This window comes from Hypanus sabinus, chromosome 21, assembly GCF_030144855.1.
Source record: "Hypanus sabinus isolate sHypSab1 chromosome 21, sHypSab1.hap1, whole genome shotgun sequence".
NCBI classification, from domain to species: Eukaryota; Metazoa; Chordata; class Chondrichthyes; order Myliobatiformes; family Dasyatidae; genus Hypanus; species Hypanus sabinus.
The window spans coordinates 18,714,136-18,738,867 of NC_082726.1; the positions used below are offsets into that span (position 1 = coordinate 18,714,136).

Consider the following 24,732-nt stretch of genomic DNA (forward strand, 5'->3'; position numbering starts at 1 on the left):
GGGTAGAAAGGTGGCCGAGTGAGATGCTACTCTGTTTAAGTACCGCCGCATGTCCCAATGGTGGGGTACTGGTAACATTTTAAAATCTGTTACTTAATAATAAAAGGGAACGGAGCTTTTGTTATTGTAATTATGGCCTCCGCTGGTGACCTTTCAAATCCGAGCACCCCTTCTTCTGCAGTCGATTTGGACGTCGTGAAGGCGGGGCAATGGCTGCGGTTGGGGATTGGCGGCCGAAGAGGGTTCGAGCGCGTGGGAGAATCGGTGGGTTGCCCGAGTCGGAGCTGGGGTTCGGCAGCGCAGGTAGGGCGGGATGTGAGGCAGGGCCCCGTAAGTGCCCGAATAACGGCAACGAGCCCCGCTGGCGGAGAAGGCAAATGCGAGGCGAATGACGGTGGATAAAGATAGAGGCCGGGGTGGGAGAATCCCCATTATGAGGGGAAGGAGCACTGAGGCGGGCTGATGGGCTCGGCGCGCAGCGAGCTGGCAGTGTCGAGGCCCCTGGGCGCCTGTGTGGGGAGGGGGGAGCGGTGTCGTGTCCCGCCCCGCCCCCTCATGCTAGGCGAGTGGGAACGCGCGCCTCCCGGCGGTGGGACCGTGCGGTGCAACCATATGCGCATGCGTGATGAGGCCCACCCCGGTCATCTTGAGACCTTGCAGGTTTGGACGGCCTACCACCCCAGCGGGGCTCAGTGCAGACCCTCATACCACCGCGCTCCTTCGTTCGCGGGACATTTCATGAAGTGTGTGGTAGAGGTAACTTAATTTGAATGTGAAATTGCGAAAGTGGCTTTCTAATAACTTGATATCTTTCAGAACAACGAGAGTGGCAGGGGGCAGGATTGCTGGGATGTGCCCCGCTCTACAGAAACACCAGCCTTGTCCACCTGCAGTAATGCTGACATCTTCCGCAGAATAAACGCAATGTTAGACAACTCGTTGGACTTCTCAGGAGTCTGCACAACTCCTATCACCAAGGGTCGCAGGGAGACTGTGGGAGGTAATGTACTTGCGGGAGTGATGTTGGCAAACATTTTTTGCTTGGTTCATGGTGATTCTTTGAAGTAGTTTTTGTCGGCTGGCGTATCTCGGGCTTTGATGCACTTAATATGCTGTATTCTAGTGCTTTATTTAATGTCATTAGGAGCTTTACTGGATTATAAGTGTCTGCAAAGTTGACTAAATTTGGTCAGAGGTAAGTTTTAAAGGATGTCTGTTTAGTGACTGACTGAATTTAAGCTGGGGTCCTGTGTGTTCCACCAGCATTTTGTGTGTAGCAATTTTGGATGCTTGAAATTAAGGATAATCCAGAATTTGTGCACATAATCTTGTGGGTTGGGTTATTGTATTGTAAGAGGTGGAGATGAGACTACCAATGTATTTTGAAAGGTCAAAGCTTTCCTTTCTAGTCTAGAAAAAGGTATATGCATGTTAATTAGGCATTTTATTTTGCAATATACTTCTGATTCAGTTCTGCTACTTGAATTTGCTATTCTCGTGTAATAAAACTTGCTTTTCAGTTGTTGAGGATGGTATTGCAGGTAGCTGGGAAATGAGTTTTATTTCTGTAACTAACAAATAACATTAATTGCCAATAAAATATCTGGATTTTGCTTCCTTTAGTAATTATGAGAATTAAGATGAATTATGAGAGGAAGCTGGTGACTAATATCAAAGAAGATACAAAACTTTTAAGTATATATAGGGTAATAATAGAAGGTAGATATAGGGCCAATAGAAAAGGATGCTGGAGATATTGTAATGAGAGATGCAGAGATAACAGAGTAACCAAATGTGTATTTTGCATCAGTCTTCAGTGGAAGATGTCCATAAAATACCAGACATTCAAGAATGTCAGGGAAGTGAAGTTCGTGCAGTAAAATTATGACCAAGAAGGTGCTCAGGAAGCTTAACGGTCTGAGGGTGGGTAAATCTTCTGGACCTGATGGAATGCACCCTTGGGTTCTGAAGGAAGTAGCTGGAGAGACTGTGGAGGCATCAACGATGATCTTCCAAGAATCAAGATTCTGGCATTGTACCGGATGACTTGAAAATTGTAGATCTTACTCTGCTATTTAAGAAGGGTGGGAGGCAGCAGAGAGGCAACTATAGACCTGTTAGCCTGACATCAGTGGTTGGAAAGTTGTTGAAGGCAAATGCAATGTTGGCATTCATTTCCAGAGTTATAGAATATAAGAGCAGGGATGTGATGTTGAGGCTCTATAAGGCACTAGTGAGACCACACTTGGAGCGTTGTGTGCAGTTTTGGCCTCTTTATTTTAGAAAGGATATTCTGACATTGGAGAGGGTTCAGAGAAGATTCACAAGAATGATTCCAGGAATGAAAAGGTTACAGTATCAGGAACGTTTAGCAGCTCATGGGTTGTGTTCCCTGGAGATCAGGAGAATGAGAGGGGATCTCATAGAAACATTCTGAATGTTAAAATGAACAGATTAGATAAGGCAAGGTTATTTTCCATGGTAGGGGAGTCTAGGACAAGAGGTCACAACTTCAGGATTGAAGGACATCCTTTTAGAACTGAGATGAGAAGAGATTACTTTAGTCAGAGGGTGGTAAATCTGTGGAACTTGTTGCCACGAGCAATTGTGGAGGCCGTCATTGGGTGTATTTAAGGCAGAGATAGATAGGTTCTTAATTAGCCAGGGCATCAGAGGGTATGGGGTGAAAGCAGGGGAGTGGGGATGACTGGAAGAATTGGATCAGTTTTGATTGAATGATGGAGCAGACTTGATGGGCCAAATGGCCTACTTTGCTCCTATGTCTTAAGGTCTTGTGGTCTTTAACAAATTAATGTTGATATTGCTAAGAATAAGATAAAAGCTGCTTTTTATTGCTAAAGGATTTGAGTACAAGAGATGTCTTAACTCTGGTATAAAAGTCCCTTGTGAGACCATATCTGAAATATTGTACAAATGTCTCAAGTGGTTGTGAAAATTGATGTGCAGTGAAGGCTCACTAGGTTAATAGGTAAATTAAGAGACTAATATTGGGGCTATATTCCAGAACAAGTTTTCCCAACCTGGGGTCACAAACCTATCAGTTAATGGTAAGGCTCTATGACATAAAAAGTTAGGAATCCCTGTTCTAGAGTTAAAATGAGGTGGTCTAACTTGTACTTTGCTGAGAATAGTGACATTAATGTGGAGCTAGTTAGTATTGACTAATTTGTTTAGGACTAGGCCAAATCTCAGGAGTTGGCCACTTGAGATGAGAGAAATTTCCTTTTTATTTCTCAATTCTTTGGATTTCACTAACCCTGAGTGTATTCAGGACAATTGGGTGTTTTGGTAATGGTGACCCAAGGAAATTGCAATTAATGCAAGGAAAGGTAGAAGATCAGTTGGATCATGGCAGACATGTCTGAATGGTGTGTTGCCCTCTTTAACAATGGTTATATGTATCCATTCCAGTGTGTTAAAGGTTTCCCAAGTGCTTGCAGAACAATGACTACAGTGCATTTAAGATATTCAGCCCCATTGGAAGTGGTTTACACTGAATCACAGGATTTAATCTGGCTTTTCTGATACTGATCAACAGAAAAAGACTTGTTCATATCAAAGTGAAAACTGTTCCCTACAAAGTGGAACACAGCAGGCCAGCAGCATCTATAAGGAGAAGAACTGTCGACAATTCGGGCTGAGACCCTTCGTCAGGACTAACAAAGGAGAGATACTAAGATTTGAAAGTAGTGGGGGGAGGGGGAAATGCAAAATGATAGGAGAAGACCAGAGGGGGTGGGATGAAGCTAAGAGCTGGAAAGGTGATTGGCAAAAATGATACAGAGCTGGAGAAGGGATAGGATCATGGGACGGGAGGCCTCGGAAGAAAGGGGTGGGGGGTGGGGGAGCACCAGAGGGAGATGGAGAACAGGCAGAGTGATGGGCAGAGGGGAAAAAACCTAAATGTCAGGAATGGGGTAAGAAGGGTAGGAGGGCATTAACGGAATTTAGAGAAGTCAATGTTCATGCCATCAGGTTGGAGGCTACCTAGCCGGTATATAGGGTGTTTCTCCAACCTGAGTTTGGATTCATCTTGCCAGTAGAGGAGGCCATGGATAGACATGGGAATGGGACGTGGAATTAAAATGTGTGGCCACTGGGAGATCCTGTTTTTTCTGGCTGACTGAGCGTAGGTGTTCAGCGAAACGGTCTCCCAGTCTGCGTTGGGTCTCACCAGTATATAAAAGGCCACACCGGGAGCACTGGATGCAGTATACCACACCAGCTGACTCACAGGTGAAGTGTCGCCTCACCTGGAAGGACTTTCTGGGGCCCTGAATGGTGGTGAGGGAGCAAGTGTAAGGGCAGGTGTAGCACTTGTTCCGTTTACAAGGATAAGCGCCAGGAGGGAAATTGGTGGGAAGGGATGGGGGGGACGAGTGGACAAGGGAGTTGTGTAGTGAGCGATCCCTGCGGAAAGCAGAAGCGGGGGGGAAGATGTGCTTGGTAGTGGGATCCCATTGGAGGTGGTGAAAGTTACGGAGAATTATATGTTGGACCTGGAGGCTGGTGGTGGTAGGTGAGGACAAGAGGAACCCTAAGAGTGGGGTGGTGGGCAGATGGAGTGAGGGCAGATGTGCTGGAAATGGGAGAGATGCATTTGAGAGCACAGTTGATGGTGGAAGAAGGGAAGCCCCTTTTTTTTAAAAAAAAAGGAAGACATCTTTGTCCTGGAATGAAAAGCCTTATCCTGAGAGCAGATGTGGCGGAGACAGAGGAATTGTGAGAAGGGGATAGCATTTTTGCAAGGGACAGGGTGGGAAGAGGAATAGTCCAGGTAGCTGTGAGAGTCTGTAGGCTTATAGTAGACGTCAGTAGATAAGCCATCTCCAGAGATGGAGACAGAAAGATCAAAAAAGTGGAGGGAGGTGTCAGAAATGGACTAGGTAAATTTGAGGACGGGGTGAAAGTTGGAAGCCAAGTCAATGAAGTCAGCGAGCTCAGCATGCGTGCAGGAGGCAGCGCCAATGCAGTTGTCAATTAGCGAAGGAAAAGGGGGACGGATACCCATATAGACTTGGAACATGGACTGTTGCGCAAAGCCAACAAAAAGGTGGGTGTAGCCATGGGCTGTTGGGACAGATGAGTGCTAAACAGGTTTAGAGCCCCAAAGGTTCATGGGGAACCCAGTGCTAAAATATTTGCAGACAACTTAATTCAGGCTCAGGGTTTCATAAAGTAGCAGAGCAACTACCTCACTGCGATTTACTGAAAGTTGTCCCTCGAGCCAAACTTCTGTCGGCTGATAGGTCCTATTTACCTGCAAGGAGGGTGGGCACACGCCCTGTTACACTCCTCGGTCGGTCGCTCTCTCCGGACTGCGACTGCCGTGACCACGGTGCAGGGACCTCCTGCCCTTACTTTGTCCTCTGGTGTGTTGTAATGATTTTGTATGTTCATACGAGGAAAATATGCGCTGTTTAAGATCCAAACGTTACTTAAAATCTTACTATGCATTTATTTATAAGTGAGTTATAATTGACTTGTTTATATTTGTGCGAGGAAAATATGCATTGTCTGTTTAATATTAAATGTTTAATATTTGATGTGTTAACTCTTTTTGAAATGAAATTGAGTGTATTAGCCACTTATGTGACTTATAGTTGACTTTATCACCTATAATATAGGTTCTATTTTCTGGTTGTGATTAACACCCCACGACCACCTCCCCATCCCTGTCGGCCAGTCCGCAAGAATACTGTCTATTAAACTGGTCCATGGTGCAAAAAAGGTTGGTGACCCCTGCACTAATCACTACACCACTGGCACCCAGGTCAAAGTTTAAAGTATATTTATTATCCAGTTGTGTATTCAGTATAATCCTGAGATTCATCTTCCTGCAGACAAACATGAAACAAGTACCATGGAACACTTTCAAAGAAAACATCAAGCACCCAATATGCAAAAAAATTTTTACAGATGGTGTAAAATGAGCAAATATCATGGTATTAAACATCAAACTGAAGAGTCCTAGAAACAGTCCAGGATTGTTCAATCAAATTTAGTGCTGTTGTTCAATGACTACAGGCCATAAAGCCAGCCTGCCCTGAACGAAATAGTGTAAAATAGCAATGAGTAATTAGAAAAAAAGTAACATGAATTGCATTTTTCTTTTTTTTTATATAAAGAGTCCAATCCAGAAACTGCACTGACCAAATGTTACCCAAGACTTCTGCATCTTCCTGCAGCAGGAAGGGAGATATACTAGTCAAACACAGGCATACAACACTATACCCACCTGCCTTCCATTCTCATCCTCTATTTCAATCTCGCTCAGTGCTTTAATCGGTGAGTTGGTCAAGAATTGGAGCAGGTTATTTGTTCGCAGATCTGCCAGTAGAAACACTGTTCTTAACCATGCCCAATTCCCTCTGAGATACCAAAACCACCGGATTGCTCAGTCAACCTAAAATCAATTATTAAATGGCTCAAGTTGTGCACAAATTAGTAGTAGAAATATATTTAAATGTATTTCATGATCTGTCTGCAGGACATTGCCATTAGTTGTGTTGGTCACTGGTGCAATGTAGTCATTACCTGTGGTCTGTCAAGCCATCATTAAGATTCTCATTTTCTAATCCTGTTTTCGTATTTTAATCCTGTGCAATTTCCTCTGCTCTCGTGTTCTGCTACATTATTCCTTTTGGTGGCTTTATTTCAATTGCCCTGCCTTTCGGCTGAGAATTTCCGTACTCTAGAATTCGCAAATAATTTTGCCTCTAGGATACCCTTAGTAATTTGTGATATCCAAAAACGAGATGTAAAATGAGTTTTGGAGAAGAATTGATGATCAAACTTGAAGATTAAAGGTATTGATGGGCAATACCTTGGCCATGTGGAAACCAGGGTCAGAATCTTAGGATATTTTGTGACCTACAGATTTTGGTTAAAATTAAAACTGCTCTGTATCAAATCTTTCTAGTGAGCCCCATCTTCCCCAACACCTGTGGCAATCTCGCTTGTGGATTTTTAACTCTACTCTCAACACTTGTTCTGGAGTTGCACCACAGCAAACTTTGTTAACTGTGCCTTATAGTATCTGTTAGTGGATTAAATTTCCTGACAGGAAGGAAGCAGTACGTAAGGCTGGGCTCGTATGTGTCTGATCCAATGTCTGTAAGCACAGGCTCTTTCCCCCAGATCTATTCTTTTAGCCCTCCTGTTCTCACTTTATAGAAATGACTATCTCCACAGACAATACATTAAAAATTCTAAAGTTTGTGAATGACATGACAAGTTAGTTTAATCTCTAATGCTGTGACCTGCTCTCAGAAGTAGAGATTCACTTCTGACAACCCCTACCTGTCCTGTTGTTCAGTCTGTGTTTGGGGTTGAGTTGTTCAAATTCTTGGGGACTACCATTACCAGTGCATTGAAATGGGTCAAGCGTGTTGTGTTCATCACTAGGAAAGTGTAGCAAAGATTGTTCTTTCTTCACCAGCTTGGAAACTAGTATCTCGGTGTATCATGATGAATTTTTACTCTGCTCATGTTTTGACCAGCTCTATCATTGCTTGGTTTCCCAGAGTCTCCTTCCTCTCCCAAGTACGGGTTGCAGAGAATAGTCCACTCAGCAGAGAAGATCATTGGCTATCAACTACTGACATTGAGACTACTTCATTGCCAGAATGAAGAAAAGAGCTGGGGAAAAAAAAATGCTGCTTGACTCTTCTATCCTAGCTGTTATCAAATTGCCAATAGGGAGACACTGCAAGTTCATCACCACCAGCATTACATGTCACCTCCAAAGCTTCCTTCCTGTAGCTATCCAGCTTCCCAACAAAACTCACTCAATGTAATAGACAATAGGTGCAGAAGTAGACCATTTGGCCCTTTGAGCCTGCACTGCCATTTTGAGACTGCACTGCCATTTTGAGATCATGGCTGATCAACTACTATCAATACTCTGTTCCTGCCTTGTCCCCATATCCCTTGATTCCCCTATCCATAAGATACCTATCTAGCTCCTTCTTGAAAGCATCCAGAGAACTGGCCTCCACTACCTTCCAAGGCAGTGCATTCCAGACCTCCACTTCTCTCTGGGAGAAGTTTTTCCTTAACTCTGTCCTAAATGACCTACCCCTTATTCTCAAACCATGCCCTCTGGTACTGGACTCTTCCAGCATCTGGAACATATTTCCTGCCTTTATCTTGTCCAATCACTTAATAATCTTATGTTTCAATCAGATCCCCTCAATCTCCTTAATTCCAGCGTATACAAGCCCAGTCTCTCTAACCTATCTGTGTAAGACAGTCCAGACATCCCAGGAATTAACCTCGTGAATCTATGCTGCACTTCCTCTACAGCCAGGATGTCCTTAACACTGGAGACCAAAACTGTACACAATATTCCAGGTGTGGTCTCACCAGGGCTCTGTACAATTGCAAGAGGATTTCCTTGCTCTTGTACTCAATTCCCTTTGTAATAAAGGTCAACATTCCATTAGCCGCCTTCACTGCCCGCTGCACTTGCTTATTCACCTTCAGTGACTGATGAACAAGGACTCCTAGATCTTTGTATGTCTCCCTTACCTAACTCTACACCGTTCAGATGTTTGCTGATGTTATTTTCAATACCTTCATCCAAATTGTTGACGTAAATTGTAAACAGCTGTGGTCCTAATACCGAGTCCTGTGGCACTAGTCACCACCTACCATTCCGAGAAACACCCATTCACTGCTACCCTTTGCTTTCTATCTGCCAAATAGTTTTCTATCCATGTCAATGTCTTCCCCCCGATGCCCTGAGCTTTGATTTTACCCACCAATCTCCTATATGGGACCTTATCAAATGCCTTCTGAAAATCAAGGTACACTACATCCACTGGATCTCCCCCATCTAACATCCTGGTTACATCCTCAAAACTCCCAACAGATTAGTCAAGCATGATTTACCCTTGGTAAATCCGTGCTGGCTCGGTCCAATTAATACCCTAACTGTCCCTGAAGAACATCCATTAAATGATCTTTCCTGCTCTCTGATTAAGTCCGTTTAAATGTTCACATTGAGTTTTGTTTATGCATGTGACGGTTCTGTTTTTTGATTGCTCATGGCTGTCTGCATAATTGTCTTGTAAATTGGTTGGTATTGTATTGTGTTTGGGGTTGGTACCAGACTCAGTGCTGGCAATAATGTGATAAATTATGGTTTTGTAGGGAGAATTAACTAAGGGAAGTTTTAAAAAGGCATATGTGAGCATGGTTTAGGTAAATGTGGAATTGCTGAGCTGGGAAAAGATGGTTTGAATGGCCATTTTGAAAAATGTCCCCCCCCCCCCCCCCCCCCCCACAATCACTATTGAAGCTGAGGCTACATTTCTTGCAGAAGGGTTCACAAATGTGAATGACTGAAGCCATTTACACATCTTATACTGTCTTACAGTAAACATTTCAGACTGACTAACCTTGAAACCATGCAGGTTAAAAAAAATCCTTATTTTAAGCTATTACTAGACATTAAATCTGTCATGATTGCATTTCAGCTATTGTACATAGTTGAATGTAGTATTGCTTTTGCTGCCTTGTCACTTGTCCAGCTTTATTGGACAATTTGGACTGCATTTTGTATCAAGTTTCAAATACACTGCATCTTAGAATGGAGATATTTGAGCTACAGTATTTTAATCACTTCATTTTAGAATTGGTTATGCTAGGTTTTGTCTGCAATTTACTTGGGTACCTTGACTAAACTCAATGCAGCTGACACTATGCAAAGGAGCCCATGTTATGCAATCTCCATGTTGGAGATTAACATTTTTATTGGTGGCCAGTGTACTGCATGGGGGAGTGCAACTGACATTTCAGGGTTAACCCTTCTGCAAGACTAGAGAAAGAAAGCTGAGTAGATTTTAAAAGGTGGGAGGGGAGGGAACCACCAGGTGATAGGTGAAACCTGGGAGGGGGTGGGATGTAGTAAAGAGCTAGGAAACTGATTGGTGAGATGATATGGGGGGTGGTGGACATTACTGGAAATTTAAGAAATTTGTGTTCATGCCATTGGGTATTCCTCCAACCTAAGTGTGGCCCCCTCACAACAGTGGAGGAGGCTGTGGATGTACCTATTGGAATGGGAAGTAGAATTAAAATGGGTGGCCACTGGGAGATTCTGCTTGTTCTGGTGGGTGAAGCATTGTTGTTCTGTGAAGTTGTCTCCCAATCTATGTGGAGTTTCACTGATGTACAGGAAGCCATACTAGAAGCACTGAACAGTAATAACCCCAACAGACACTCAGGTGAAGTGTTGCCTCACCTGGAAGGACTGTTTAAGGCTCTGTATGGTAGTGAGGGAGGTGTAGGGGCCAGTTATAGCACTTGTTCTGCTCGCAAGGATAATTGCCAGTGGGGAGGAATGAATGGACAAGGGAGTCAAGTAAGGTGATCCCTTTGGAAAGCAGATAGTGGGGGCAGATGTACTTGGTGGTGGGATCCCATTGAAGGTGAAGTTTCAGAATTGTGTGCTGGATGAGGAGGCTTGTTGGGTGGTAGGTGAGGACTAGAGGAACCCTACCCCTGATAGGTTGGCAGGAGGATGGGGTGAGAGCAGATGTGTGTGAAATGGAAGAGATGCCATGAGGGCAGCACTGATGGTCCCTTTTTTGAAAACGGAGGGCATCTCCTTTGTTCTAGAATGAAAGAGCAAATGGGGCAGAGACAGGAAATGAGAGAAGGGATGGTGTTTTTACTAGTAGGGTGGGAAGCGGTGTAGTCTAGGTAGCTGTGAGTCTATGGATTTGTAATGGACACTGGTAGAACTGCTGTCTCTAGAGATAATGAGACTGAGAAAAGAAAGGGAGGTGCTGAAAATGGACCAGATGAATTTGTGGACAGGGTAGAAGTTGGAGGCAGAATCGAAGTCGATGAGTTCAGCACAGGTGCAGGAAGCAGGAATTTGTAAGCAAATTGATCAGGGTGATAGTGAGACATGATACAAGATCCAAGCAGCAGAATGTTGAATCCATCTGGGTGGAGATTATGAATAGTAAAGGGAAAAAAATCACTGCTGGGAGTTGTCTGTAGGCCACTGAGTAATAACATTACAGTGGCACAGGCAATAAGCAGAGAAATCTTGGGTACGTAAGAATGGAACAGTAGCTATCATGGGGGACTTGAGCATGTACATTGGGTGAATCAAGTTGTTTGAGGCATTCTTGAGGAGGACCTATCTAATGAGACAGGTAAAATTAGCGATCATATAGTTAAGGGTCCTCTTGGAAAGAGATCACTATGATTAAGTTTCTCATACAAATGGAGGCTTTAATAGTTTGATCTAAAACCAGTGTATTATGCCTAAACAAGGGAGACTGCAACAGGATAAGGGAGGAGTTAGATAGGGTAGACTGGGAACACAGGCTATATGGTGGGGCAGTTGAGGAGCAGTGAAAGATTAAAGATTTTTCAATGCTCGGCAGAACTATATTCTAGTTAAAAGCAAGGACTGTAAAGGTGGTGAAAGGCAGCCGTATATAACTAAGGAAATAAAAGGAGGTATCAAATTAAAAACTGATGTACAAAATAGCTAAGAGTAGTGGGAAACTGGAAGATTAGGAAAACAAAGAACCATTGGGCGAGCAATATAGATGGGGAAGATTTTTTAATAAAATAAACTAGCACAAAATATAAAAATGAATAGTAGATGTTTTTGTAATAAAGTGGGAAAAGGGTGGCCAAAGTGAATGTAGGCCCCTTGAAGGATGAAGGGGGAATTGATGCTGGGTAATATGAGAGTGGCTGAGGCTTTGAATGACTATTTTGTGTCTGTTGAGGAGGACATGTCTAACATGCTGAAGATGATATGGATATGATGGGAGGTGAGGATCTCAATGCAATAGCTATCACTAAAGGGGTAATGCTGAGCAAACTTGTGGGCCTAAAGATAGATAAGATCCTTGGTCCAGATGGAGTGCATCCTAGGGTACTGAAAGAAAGGTCAGAGTTTGAAAGAAAGAAAGGTTAGATTAGGTTTTGGTGATAATTTACCAAAATTCTTTGGACTCTGGGCAAGTCCTGGCAGATTGGAAGAAGGTGAATATCAAGCCACTGTTTTAAAAAAAAGTATAGACAAAAAACAGGTGACTATAGGCCAGTTAGTTTTAACATCTTTAATGATGTCATTAAATAAGAAATAGTGAGGCATCTGGAAAGAAATGGATCCATCAGACACAGCAGGGATTCAGTCAGGATAAGTCTTATTTGATAAATGTACTGGAGTTTGAGAATGTAACAAGTGCAGTAGATAGAGGGAAGCAGAGGGATGTTATTTGGATTTCCAGAAGGTGTTTGATAAGGTACCACGTAAGACTTGTCCGTTATAATACATAGAATTAGGAGTGATCTATCGGCATAGATAAAGAATTGGAATACATGGTGTTTACTCTGATTAGTAATCAGTGGTGTTCTGCAGGGGTCTGTGCTGGGCCTACAACTGTTCATGATGTACATTTCCCATCTGGAAGAGGGGGCTGAATGTAGTGTATCAAAGTTTGCTGATGACACTAAATTGAGTGGAAAAGCAATTTGTTCAGTGGATAGTCTGCAGAAAGATATAGATGGGTTAAGTGAGCAAGGGTCCGCCAGATGGAGTACAATGTTGGTAAATGTGAGGTGATCCACTTTGGAAGGATAAAAGGAAGATTGGATCATTTTGCCTATTGCCCCAATAGATCAACGGCAGACACAATGTCTGTGGCTCTCTGCGCAGCTTTAGACCACCTGGACAACACAAACACTTGTGTCAGGATGCTGTTCACCAACTATAGCTCAGCATTTAGTACCATCATTCCCACAGTCCTGATTGAGAAGTTGCAGAACCTGGGCCTCTGTACCTCCCTCTGCAGTTGGATCCTTGTCTTCCTAACCAGAAGATCACAATCTTGCTGATTGGTGATTACGTATCCTTGCTAACGATCAACACTGACACACCTCAGGTGTGTGGTTAGCCTGCTGCTCTACTCTATGTACAAATGACTGTGTGGCTAGGCACAGCTCAAATACCAACTATAAATTTGCTGACAATACAACCACTGGTAGAATCTCAGGTGGTGAAGAGAGGGTACAGGATTGAGATATGTCAACTAATGAAGTGGTGCTGCAGTAACAACCTGGCACTTAATAATCAGCTCTTACCCTTCCTGAAGTCAATGTCAATAAGATGTAAGACAAAGGAACGCATACCAGTCCTCAGCGGGATCAGAAGTGGAGCGAATGAGCAGTTTCAAGTTCCTGGGTGTCAAGATCTGAGGATCTAACCTGGTCCCAACATATAGATGTAGTTATAAAGAAGCGAGACAATGGCTATACTAGGAGTTTAAAGATGTGGTACGTCAACAAATACAAACTTCTATAGATGTACCATGGAGAGCATTCTGACAGGCTGCATCACTGTCTGATATGGAGGGGCTACTGCAGAGGGTTACAAATTTAGTCTGCTCCATCTTGGGTACTAGCCTGCAAAGTACTCGGGACATCTTCAGGGAGCGGTGTCTCGGAAAGGCTGCGTCCATTATTAAGGACCCAGGGCATGCCCTTTTCTCACTGTTACCATCAGGTAGAAGGTACAGAAGCCTGAATGCACACACTCAGTGATTCAGGAACATCTTCCCCCGTCATCCGACTCATAAATGGATGTTGAACTCTTGGACACAACTTCACTTTTTATATACAGTTCTGTTTTTTGCACATTTTAAAATCTTATTCAATGTGCATGGTGTAATTGATTTACTCATTTATTTTTCCATATGTATTACATTGAACTCTGCTGCTAAGATAACAAATTTCCTGTCACATGCTGGTGATAATAAACTGTATTCTGATTAAATGGTAAAAGATTGCAGCATGCTGCTGTGCAGAAGGCCTTGGGAGTGCTTGTGCATGAATCAAAGGTTGGTTTGCAGGTGCAGCAGGATATCAAGAAAGCAAATGGAATGTTGGCCTTCATTACTAGAAGGATTGAATTTAAGAGCAAGGAGGTTGAGTTACAATTGTATAAGATACTGCTGAGGCCACATCTGGAGTACTGCAGGTGACTCTGGTCTCCTTGAAGGATATACTGGCTTTGGAGGTGGTGCAGAAGATGTTCACCAGGTTGATTCCAGAGATGGAGGTTAGACTGAGGAGAGGTTGAGTTGCTTAAGACTACTCGCTAGAATTCAGAAGGATGAGAGGAGATCTTATGGGAAATTATAATATGTTTCCATAGAATTTTATATAAGGGATAGACAAGACAGAAGCAGGAAAGTTGTTTCCACTGGTAGGCGAGACTAGAATGAGGAGATGTAGCCTGAACATTCAGTGGAGTAAATTTAGGATGGAGATGAACTCCTTTTTCCAGAGAGCATGAATCTGTGTCCAATGAAGCAGTGGAGACTACCTCAGTAAGTAGGTTTAAGACAAGGTTGGATAGATTTTTTGCATAGGAGGGGAATTGGGGTTTATGGGGGCGGAGGGGAAGCAGGTAGGTGAAGAGTCCATGCCCAGATCTGCTATAATTTTAGTGAATGGCAGAGCAGGCTTGATGGACCAGATGGCCTACTCATGCTCCTGTTTCTTATCTTTATGTTGTGATTTGGCTGATGAGGCAATTCTAGGTTTGAACTGGCAAAATTAGAAATGTGTAGATAGTGATGAGAATATAGAAATCCTTAAGGAGATGGTGCCAAGCTGAATTGATGAAGAACATGTCAGATGCAATAAAATGTAATAAATGGAAATCACTTGCCATAATGTGGAAGTGTTTTGAAATGGTGAGATTGTACACAAACTACCTGAAAGCTGCAATACAAATTCAGCAAGCAATTAAATGCAAATGCATTGTTGTCCTTTATTGTAAGATGTCTTCAATACTAGAATTAAAAAAACTTATTGCAGTTATGCCATCTTGGTGAGACTGCATCTGGGATATTTTGTACAGTTTTGGTTTTGTCAAAAAAGCTTGCCATTGAGGGACTGGCTCCAATGGTGGCAGGCTTGGTCAAGTAGTGGGTAGAGAAATAAGCATTTGCTAGCATTTTGGATAAGGTGATTGTTTGATCTTAAGTTTTTAAAAAAAGATGAGCTGGATACATGAAACAATCTTGAACCAGTGGTCAGTATCAGAACAAAAGCTAGGCCACTTAGAAAAGGGAAGAAATTTCTTCACTGAAGGTGGTAAATCTTAGAATTCTGTACTTGCAAGAATGATTCAAAGCATTTCTGGTATTAGATGATTATAATTATGATTGGGGCAGGGTGAATGCCTACTGTCCTAAAAGCTTTTCATCAGTTGCTTTACTGTTGTCTTTAAGACCTTGTAATGGGTAAATTATCTAAAATTTTAATTTGTGTAGTATCCATATTTAGGTTTTTCATGGGAGATGTTGACAAGATGTAACATTTGTATCTGAGTTCTTCCATCCTGATTTCTTTGACAAATGTTTAAGTTGATTGTCAATTTACACAAAGTAATTGCTAATACTGTCTGTAATCATATTAAAGTTAAAGGCTACAAAATGGCTTTTGTGATATTTGGGATGTTAGCATTTCTACCTTCCAGGAGTTGTAATTTCAATTTGACAAAGCTAAGCACTGAAAATTCTTGGGTGAAGTTCACAGTTGCTGTTCAGTTTTTATTACAAATTAAACTGCAAATGCTGGAAACACTTGATTTAGTTACATCTATAGAAGAGAAATAGTTTTGGATCTTCAAGAGATAGCAACTCCAAATTCCAGTTAAGTGATAGAGGACAAAGGCTGTATATAATAGGGTGAAATCAAGCTAGTGGTTATGGTAATTGTACTTAATAAATTGAGGCATGGCTAGCAGATTCCACATTTCTTATGGGAAAATTCAATCATATCACTGAATGACTTGCAGAAATGGACAGTTCTGATACCGGAAGTTGTCATAAGCTGATAAATTTGATGGGACTTCAGAAGGCTGCAACTTGGTCAGATGGAAATATTCCTTGTTCCTGTGGGGCTTGTAACAGGGCAAGAGGTCAAACAAATGGATCAGAATATAATGGAGAATTAAAGTGGCAATTATTAAGAAGTACTAGATCATCCCTACAGAATTATCGAGATTGGCAATGCAGGCCAGCCACTGAAGGGAACAGTTTCAGTGCAACATTTTAACGCCTTAAAAGACTGCATTTGCACTGACATTTGGCTGTGCAGTCTTTTGAATTTGGGTTACCACCGTTGAGCCAAAACTATAACTTGTCAATTAAGATCGCTCTGGAATCCTGCAACTATTTCCAATAGGTATTTGTATCTCCACAGCTTTCAGAGCTTAATTGTGGGTTTAAACACTTGAAGACTGTCAACCTATCTTGCTGTACTTGTGGGTAAATCAGAGCTTAGATGTGAAAACCGGACAACAGTAACTTTGCAAAACTGGCATAAGACTATTCAGAACTCATTTCAAACTTCCCTTTAAATCACTATCATATTAAATAAAAGCTAACTCACCTTTTATTTGTTAACAATAAGTGGGCATGTTTCTGGAGTTTAAAGTTTCATTTAATACTTTGCACTCCACTTGGTTCGATTTGGTCAAATTATTTTGGTCGCAACATTTTGTAAGCATTCAATTTGAGTATGATTTGTCTAGCTAAAGTTGGTAACTATTTTGGCTTAATTGCACTTAAGGTATTGTTTAGCACTTGTCCTGGTAGTGAAATTGATCTGTGATGGTAATTAATTTGAAGTAGCAGGTTCAGCTTGATTCTAATGAAATTTCTAATTTACCAAAATGTATGTGATAAAACTTGATTTGCATTTTTAAGGTTTTTAATGTATATGCATGGATATTAACCTTAATGGAGTTTATTGGTGCATGCATACGAGCACAGTCTTTGAACATGGACAGTTTTGTTCTAATCAACAACTATGGTATGTGGACAGTACAGAAAGCATATAGAGAATGTAGGTGGAATGAGTGCTGCTGATCCAATCATCTGTCCTTTTCTGTGTGTGTATTCTTCATTATCAAGGCAACCTATAATGCAAACATTCCAAAGCCAAGAATGAAAGTTAGAGGATGGAGACAATCTTCTGGAAGGAAAGGACCTTGAGGGAAGTTTGTGTAGAAATAGCAGGAGCTCTGACGGAGATCTTTAAGATGTCATTAGAAACGGGGATTGTGCTGGAGGATTGGCATATTGCTCATGTGGTTCCATTGTTTAAAAAGGGTTCTAGAAGTAAGCCTAGCAATTATAGACCTGTCAGTTTGACATCATAAATTAATGGAAAATATTCTTAGAGATAGTATTAATAATTATCTGGATAGACAGGATCTGATTAGGAGTAGCCAGAATGGATTTGTGCGTGGAAGGTCATGTTTGACAAACGTTATTGAATTTTTTTGAAGAAGTTACGAGGAATGTTGATGAGGGTAAGGCAGTGGATGTAGTCTATATGGACTTCAACAAAGCCTTTGACAAAGTTCCACATGGAAGGTTAGTTAAGAAGGTTCAGTTGTTGGGTATTAATGCTGGAGTAATAAAATGGATTCAACAGTGGCTAGATGGGAGATGCCAGAGAGTAGTGGTGGATAATTGTTTATCGGGATGGAGGTCGGTGACTAGCGGGGTGCCTCAGGGATCTGTTTTGGGCCCAATGTTTGTAATATACATAAATAATCTGGATGATGGGATGGTAAATTGGATTAGTAAGTATGCTGATGATACTAAGGTAGGAGGTGTTGTGGATAATGAGGTGTGTTTTCAAAGCTTGCAGGGAGATTTATGCTGGTTAGAAGAATGGGCTGAATGTTGGCAGATGGAGTTTAATGCTGAGAAGTGTGAGGTTCTACATTGTGGCAGGAATAATCCAAATAGAACATACAGGGTAAATGGTAGGGCATTGAGGAATGCAGAGGAACAGAGATCTAGGAATAACAGTGCATAGTTCCCTGAAGGTGGAGTCTCATGTAGATAGGGTGGTGAAGAAGGCTTTTGGAACGCTGGCCTTTATAAATCAAAGCATTGAGTACAGAAGTTGGGATGTAATGTTAAAATTGTACAAGGCATTGGTAAGGCCAGATTTGGAATATTGTGTGCAGTTCTGGTCACCAAATTATAGGAAAAATATCAATAAATTAGAATGCAGAGACTATTTACTAGGATGTTACCTGGGTTTCAGCACTTAGGTTACAGAGAAAGGTTGAACAAGTTAGATCTCTATTCATTGGAGCGTAGAAGGTTGAGGGGGGATTTGATCGCGGTATTTAAAAATTTTGAGAGGGATAGATAGAGTTGACATGAATAGGCTGTTTCCATTGAGAGTAGGGGAGATTCAAACGAGAGGACATGATTTGAGAGTTAGGGGGCAGAAGTTTAAGGGAAACACAAGAGGGTATTTCTTTACTCAGTGATAGCTGTGTGGAATGAGCTTCCTGTAGAAGTAGTAGAGGCCAGTTCAGTTGTGTCATTTAAGGTAAAATTGGATAGGTATATGGACAGGAAAGGAGTGGAGGGTTATGGGCTGAGTGCAGGTAGGTGGGACTAGGTGAGATTAAGAGTTCGGCACGGACTAGGAGGGCCGAGATGGCCTGTTTCCGTGCTGTGATTGTTATATGGTTATGGAAAAGGTGTTGACTATATTTGCTGTACTGCAACAAAATAAACTTGTCCGTCCTTGCCACTCCAGACCAAGTTTAAAGTATTTGACATAGGGGGAAAAAAAATTCTTTTGATTTAAGAAGCTTGTTGAAATTCAGATCATGACTGAACTTTAAAGATGTATTCATACTCATCTTGTATCTAGGAAGTGAAGCCGAGCTAAGGGTTCTTAAATACAGTATGTATGGCCTTAAGATTGTATGGGTTAGGGATTGCAAGAGTTATCCTTGATAACAACAGGTGGCCAAAGTTGCATTCTGCATTGCATTGTTAGTTCTGTTCATTTAAAGGCACAATGAGCATGGTCTTGTACAGCAAGTTAAACACTTCAAGCTTTAACTCAATGGGAAAGGGGCTGCTAGATACTAGGGTATCTAAATTTGTCCACACTAGCAAGAAACTTGGCTTGTACCTTTGACATTCATCTCTTCTCCTCTCTTCCTCTTCTTCCCTCCCCCCCCACCCCCCGCACACGCACACACGCCCCAATCTTTCTGGCAACCATATTGCACCTTGCTTCAATTTTTGTTCTGGATCAGAGCTAATCTATATGATCAGAATCTGATTTAATATCACTGACAGTTGTGACATTTGTTTTACAGCAGCAGTACAATTCAATACATTACAGTAAATTACAATGAAAATGTATTAAAGTGCGGAAAGTGTGGTTGGACCTGTTTATGGACCATTCAAGATTTGAAAGTAGAGAGGAAGATATTCCTAAATTGATAATATGAAACTATCTGATCTGTCTCTTCTTCTCCCCCCCCCCCCCCAGAAAAAGTATTGGTTTGACTGTGACATATATAGATGGCATGTATGCATTTGTAGCTGAACATTCAGGTTATTAACTCAATTCACTGAAGCATATGAGAATGATTATTAGATGTTTGGCTAGCCTTTTGATACCTTTGGAGTCACCAGTGAAGAAATTGCTGCTTTCAGGGTGGCAATCAGCCTTTTGCTGTCTTAAGTATTTGAAAATTAAGATCTCAACCTGGATTGCAACACATGGGTACCAGGCAGCAGTAATCCCTTTCTATGTATACACGAGTTATCTACCAGAAGACATCTTAAAAACTCCTGAGGTACTGCCGATGTTAATCTTCAATCATCTACAGAGGAAGTCCATCTTTTAAGCTTCTCCTAAATTGGAACCTCAATTACTTGACCACCTCTGGGTGAGTGAGTTTTGTATTTCTGTCAAGACTTCAGCACATTAATGTGGCAGAAATACCAGGAGGTTTGAAGGATATTCATGTTTGTTGTTTCAAGTGTGTATAGATGCAATGAAATGATGCAGGATCACAGGAACATAGTATCATAAGCAATATTTACAAGAAAAATAAATCGTACACTTTACAAAGTCACTCTAGTTCAGTGTTCAGTCTCCCTAAATCACAGTGATTAGGGTTTTTCTAGTTGATTCAACAACTGAATGGTTGAAGGAAGTAGCTGTTCTTGAACATGGTGGTGTGGAATTTCAGGCTTTTATGCCTGCTTTCCATTGATAGCTGTGGAAACACGGCATGGTTTGGGTGGCGGGAATATTTTGTTGCCTTGAGACATGCTTCTGTGGATACCAGCAATGGTGGGAGGGGTATACCCACAATGTGTTTGGAGAAAAGTCCCCTATTCCTTGTAGCTCACATTCCTATGTATTTGAATTCCCATATCAGACATGATGTAACTAGTCACAATTATGCCATTCCTGGAAAATGTGCCCTCTCCTCAATGGAATCTGTCATTCTTCCCTTGGTGGTGAAAGGACATCGGTAGATAGGGAGAGCCTTTGCAGGAGAAAATGGTGCAGCTCAGTAAAGAAGATTGCACTGCCTCCTGTACAACTTGCTCTATAAACATCAAAACTCCACCTCTTGACAGTCTAGGTTCTACATAGCACTTATCAGTTCCTTCAGAACCCATAGAACGAGTAAAGCAAATCATCCTTGATGTCAAGACTGCATTAATATGCTGATCTTAATGCTGAACAATTATGAAATGTTCTACTTCCTAAGTAATTAGAAATAAAATGTCAATTCTGATGAACTTGATTCCAGTGTACCTTGTATTTTAATGAAAACAATTGTTTTAAGTTCACATTGAGGGTTGTTACTAATTTTGGTGTTCTTGATGAAAGAATAAATTGAATGACAATGTATTTTGTCTTCTATACATGTGTGCAGAAACTTGAGCTATAATTTTTAATTTGGTACATTAAATTTCCTTTCAACAAACTTGTTACACATGCAGTCTCATTAATTGCACACGGCCACAAGCAGTAAATTCATAGTTGCACTGCAGTACCTAAAATCTAAAGTTTTAAACCAGGACCTGCATGAGAATATTGAGACTCACTTTTCATGTGGTTCCTAGATTTTTTTTATTGTGGAGTAAGTTGGATTTCATCCTATGGGATGAACTGGATTTGAGTTTGTGATGCTCCTATTATCCAATGATAGACAATTACATTTCCTTTTAAGGTTGAAATATCAAAAATGACAATTTTCACTTTCAGTTAATCTGATTTGTAATCTAAAATTAAAGCTTAAATGATTTTGGGTATTTCAGATGAAAATAGGTTAGTTTTTTGCCTTTGCTTCAATGTCTATTTGTGGCCATCAATATCCATGCATAGCTTAACATGCGCTTTCCTGCAGTTAATTATTTGGTATCCTTTAACTATTTCAGTTATGCACTGTTTGAGTCAACAACCAGTTTTAATGGAGTGAACTGCTACGTAGAACAACTAAGATAAGTGACCAGATCAACACATTTTTCTGTAAGACATGTTGTTCATTGGCTGGATTCCTTGAGCACCATGATTTTGATGCAGCTGGCAATCCATTGAGTGAAAATGTATTTTTAGTTTTGGTTTCTTGCAGCCACAGACTAAACTTGTTATCTAAAACTGCTTACTACAATCTGTTGCAATTTACAGCTGCAGCATCATAAATAGTGGATATCACATCCTAGTCTGAGGCCTTCTGAATAGTTTTTAGCTCTTAATTGTAATCTTCCACTTGGATCTGTATTTTGTTTTTGCTATTTTGTCATGTCATAAGTAATTCTAGACAGGAAATGATGGTTTATAGTTAGCATTAGTTTAGATGAGTTAAGTGTTGGTGTCTAGAAATCTGAATAGCAGATAGCTAAAGAAATTGGCAAACCACACAAAAGCCCAAGTTGTGTTTTGTTTACTGTGCATATGGAAGATTGCATTTCCTTCAGGCTAGTGCCCATTTCAATAATTTGCAGTGAATTTTGAGGGTAATTGTAATATGGCATTGAAACCAGTCCCTTTGGCCCAACTTGTCCATGTTGACAAAAGTGCCCATATAAGCTAGCCCCATTTTCCTTTTTGTTCTGTATCCTCCTTGCCTACCTTATCCACAAATTTATCCAAATGACTTGCTTGTCCTTGTATCCATTGCCTACTTTCTCTGGCAGAGAATATATGCATTTCACAACCACCTAAATGAAGTTGTCTTTTAAATTCTTCCCTTCTCACCTTAAGCCTATGTACTCTAGCTTCAGGCTTTCCTCCCTGGTGCAAAGACTTTGTGCATTTGTTCTATCAATTTCTCTCATGATTTTGTATACCTCTGCAATACCCTTCAGACTCCTATGTTCCAAAGGATAAAGTCCCTAGTTTGTTCAACTTTCCTTAACTCAAACTCTTCAGTCATGGTAACATTCTCACAAAATTCTTTTGTTTCCAGCTTAATATCCTTCCTCTAACAGTGACCAAAGCTGCATGCAATACTCCTAAGTGTTTTACAACTGCAGCATGACATTCCAACTCAATGCCCTGATTGGATACCAGTAAGCCAAAAGACATACCACCCTGTCTACATGTGATAACACACCACCCTATCCTCATTTATCCTCTTGGTTACTTTTGGAAACTTCTGCAAACACTAAAAACTGCCTTTTCAACAGTGATGCCACTACTGTAGTTAGACCGTTTTAATACACAATGCCTGCTTGTCTGTTTGCATTCCACAATAGTGATTGTCTGACCAGTGTTCCCAGTATTCTTTTACATTCAAAGTTGATGTGTCAGGTCAAAGATTTCTTTGAAGCTGTTTATATCACAGATGGAAGATTAGATTGTTAATCTTTTCAATAGTTTGCATAACTTGATTTGGATTGCTACTTGCAGAGAAATAGAGATGCACATTAACGAGGTGTTGGCTTTAAAACAAAGGACCTAGTTTTTCTAAAAATTCTTTTTCTAAATGCATATTGTCTAACCCATTATTGTAAGTTCTTGTGATTGAGTATAAATAAAATCTGCAGAGACACCTAGTGGAGATAATGGACTGCCTTTGTACAATGCTTTTGTTGATTGGTGTTCTTCAAATCTTCAGAATTGGGTTTAATATCACCAGCATTTGTCTTGTAATTGTTACTAGCAGCAGTACAATGCAATACATGATATATAGGAAATCAATTACAGTAAGAATGCGTATTAAATATTTAAAATGGTGAAAAATCAAAGTTGAATTGTTCGTGGGTTTAAAGTCCATTTGGGAATCTAATGGCACAGAGGAAGTTGTTCCTGAATTACTGTATGTGTGCTTTCAGGCTTTTGTATCTCCTTGGCAGTAACAATGAGGGCATGCCCTATGATGGGGATCCTTAATGGACACTGCCTTTCTGAGGCACTGCTCCTTGAAAATAGCTAGTACCCAGGATGGAGTTGACTGATTTTAGCAGTAGCTCTCTCTCCCTCTGCCCCCCCACCACCATAGAGTAATACAGCCTGACAGAATGCTCACCATGGTACATCTGTAGAAGATTGAGTGTCTTGGTTAACAAACCAAATCTCCTCAGACTCTAATGAAACATGGCTGCTGTCTTGCCTTCTCTATAAGCTGCATTGATATGTTTAGACCAGGTTAAATCTTGACACTGTTGTAACATATTCCTTGTAACATTCAAGGTGAATGTTGATACCTTCATAATTCCTAACTTGACTTTCACCTGGCTGTTTCTGGCATCTCCAAGCCTGAATGTTTAAAACTGGTGAGTGCAACAATTCTAAATTGTCTCATTTCTCACCAATGATCTGATGAATTTTACTGCTTTTGAACAAACGTGCAACTGATGCTATTTTTTAAACAAAAACTGATCGCCCTAAGCAAAGTACCATCTAACAGTCATACAAGTACATGTGACTATCTAGTTAAACTGTTCAGCAACAGTCTCCTGCCCCAGTCAAGTGGCATAGTGTTCCAAATTGGGTGGTGGGGTGGCAATGCCTCTACCAAAGTGGGTGTAAGGTCCTCCTTCCCTCTATTAGCCTGCAGGTCACCTTTTGGACAAGGTATAGCACTGGCTTAGCCCCTCCCCCCCCCCCCCACAGTCAGGATCATGTAAACCATGGGTGCAGGTGCTGGGTGGGCATGAGTTGCTGGTGCATATCGCAAGATCGGTTTATGCAACCACTGATATGAGGCAGACAATCTGAAGAACATTGAAAATGGTTATGCTCGCCCATCATGTAAAGACACTACCAGAAAAATTTGACAATGATTGTTCTTGACAAGACCACAATCAACCATATTATACATCATGGCACACTATGTCCCAAATAAATAGAATCCCAACTACTCTCACTTTTTTTTTGGAGATGTAATTTTATTGCATTTCTGTTGCAAAACACTGGCCTCAGGTTCCCATGGCAGCAACAAATTAAGACAATAGCATTTTGAAGTTTGATTTTACTTCACTGGCAGGTTTCCCATCTGTTGATTGCTTTACTAATGGAGCAGGAGCCAATGCAACATTCTTCAGGACTGCAGGCTTTCGTAGCTACAGCATCATTGCTGTGTAACTAGCTCTCATTGAAATTCCTACACCCACATCTTAAAGATAGTTTGCACGATTTGAGATGGAGTACAACTATATTCACCTGCCATGGCCCAAGAGTTATAAGACTTAGTAATAATGAATGACACTTGAAGGTAATCATTATAATAACTGTTCTGAAAAGTCATTTGTATTTGAAGAAAGCGAGGTTTAAAAATGAGCACATCATCCAAATCAAGCAAAAAATATATTGGGTGACAAATGCTGTAGTTGCTTACAATCAAACACAAATCAATTG

At 41.1% G+C, this 24,732-nt stretch overlaps 1 protein-coding gene across 6 annotated transcripts in view; it reads left to right on the plus strand.

Moving 5' to 3' along the window:
• The first annotated feature begins 212 nt into the window (after positions 1–212).
• The window catches only part of LOC132378833 (cytoplasmic polyadenylation element-binding protein 1-like), a 98,570-nt gene continuing 74,050 nt past the window's right edge, over positions 213–24,732 (plus strand). For 2 of the 6 annotated variants that reach the window (XM_059946078.1, XM_059946079.1), the window contains exons 1-2: positions 614–660; positions 817–1,000. In XM_059946078.1, the coding sequence (XP_059802061.1) occupies positions 619–660; positions 817–1,000 (226 nt within the window). In that variant the 5' untranslated portion in view covers positions 614–618. Of the gene's footprint in view, positions 304–613; positions 757–816; positions 1,001–24,732 lie in introns of those variants that run through there. The other 4 variants (XM_059946082.1, XM_059946081.1, XM_059946080.1 and 1 more) reach the window with 4 other exon arrangements.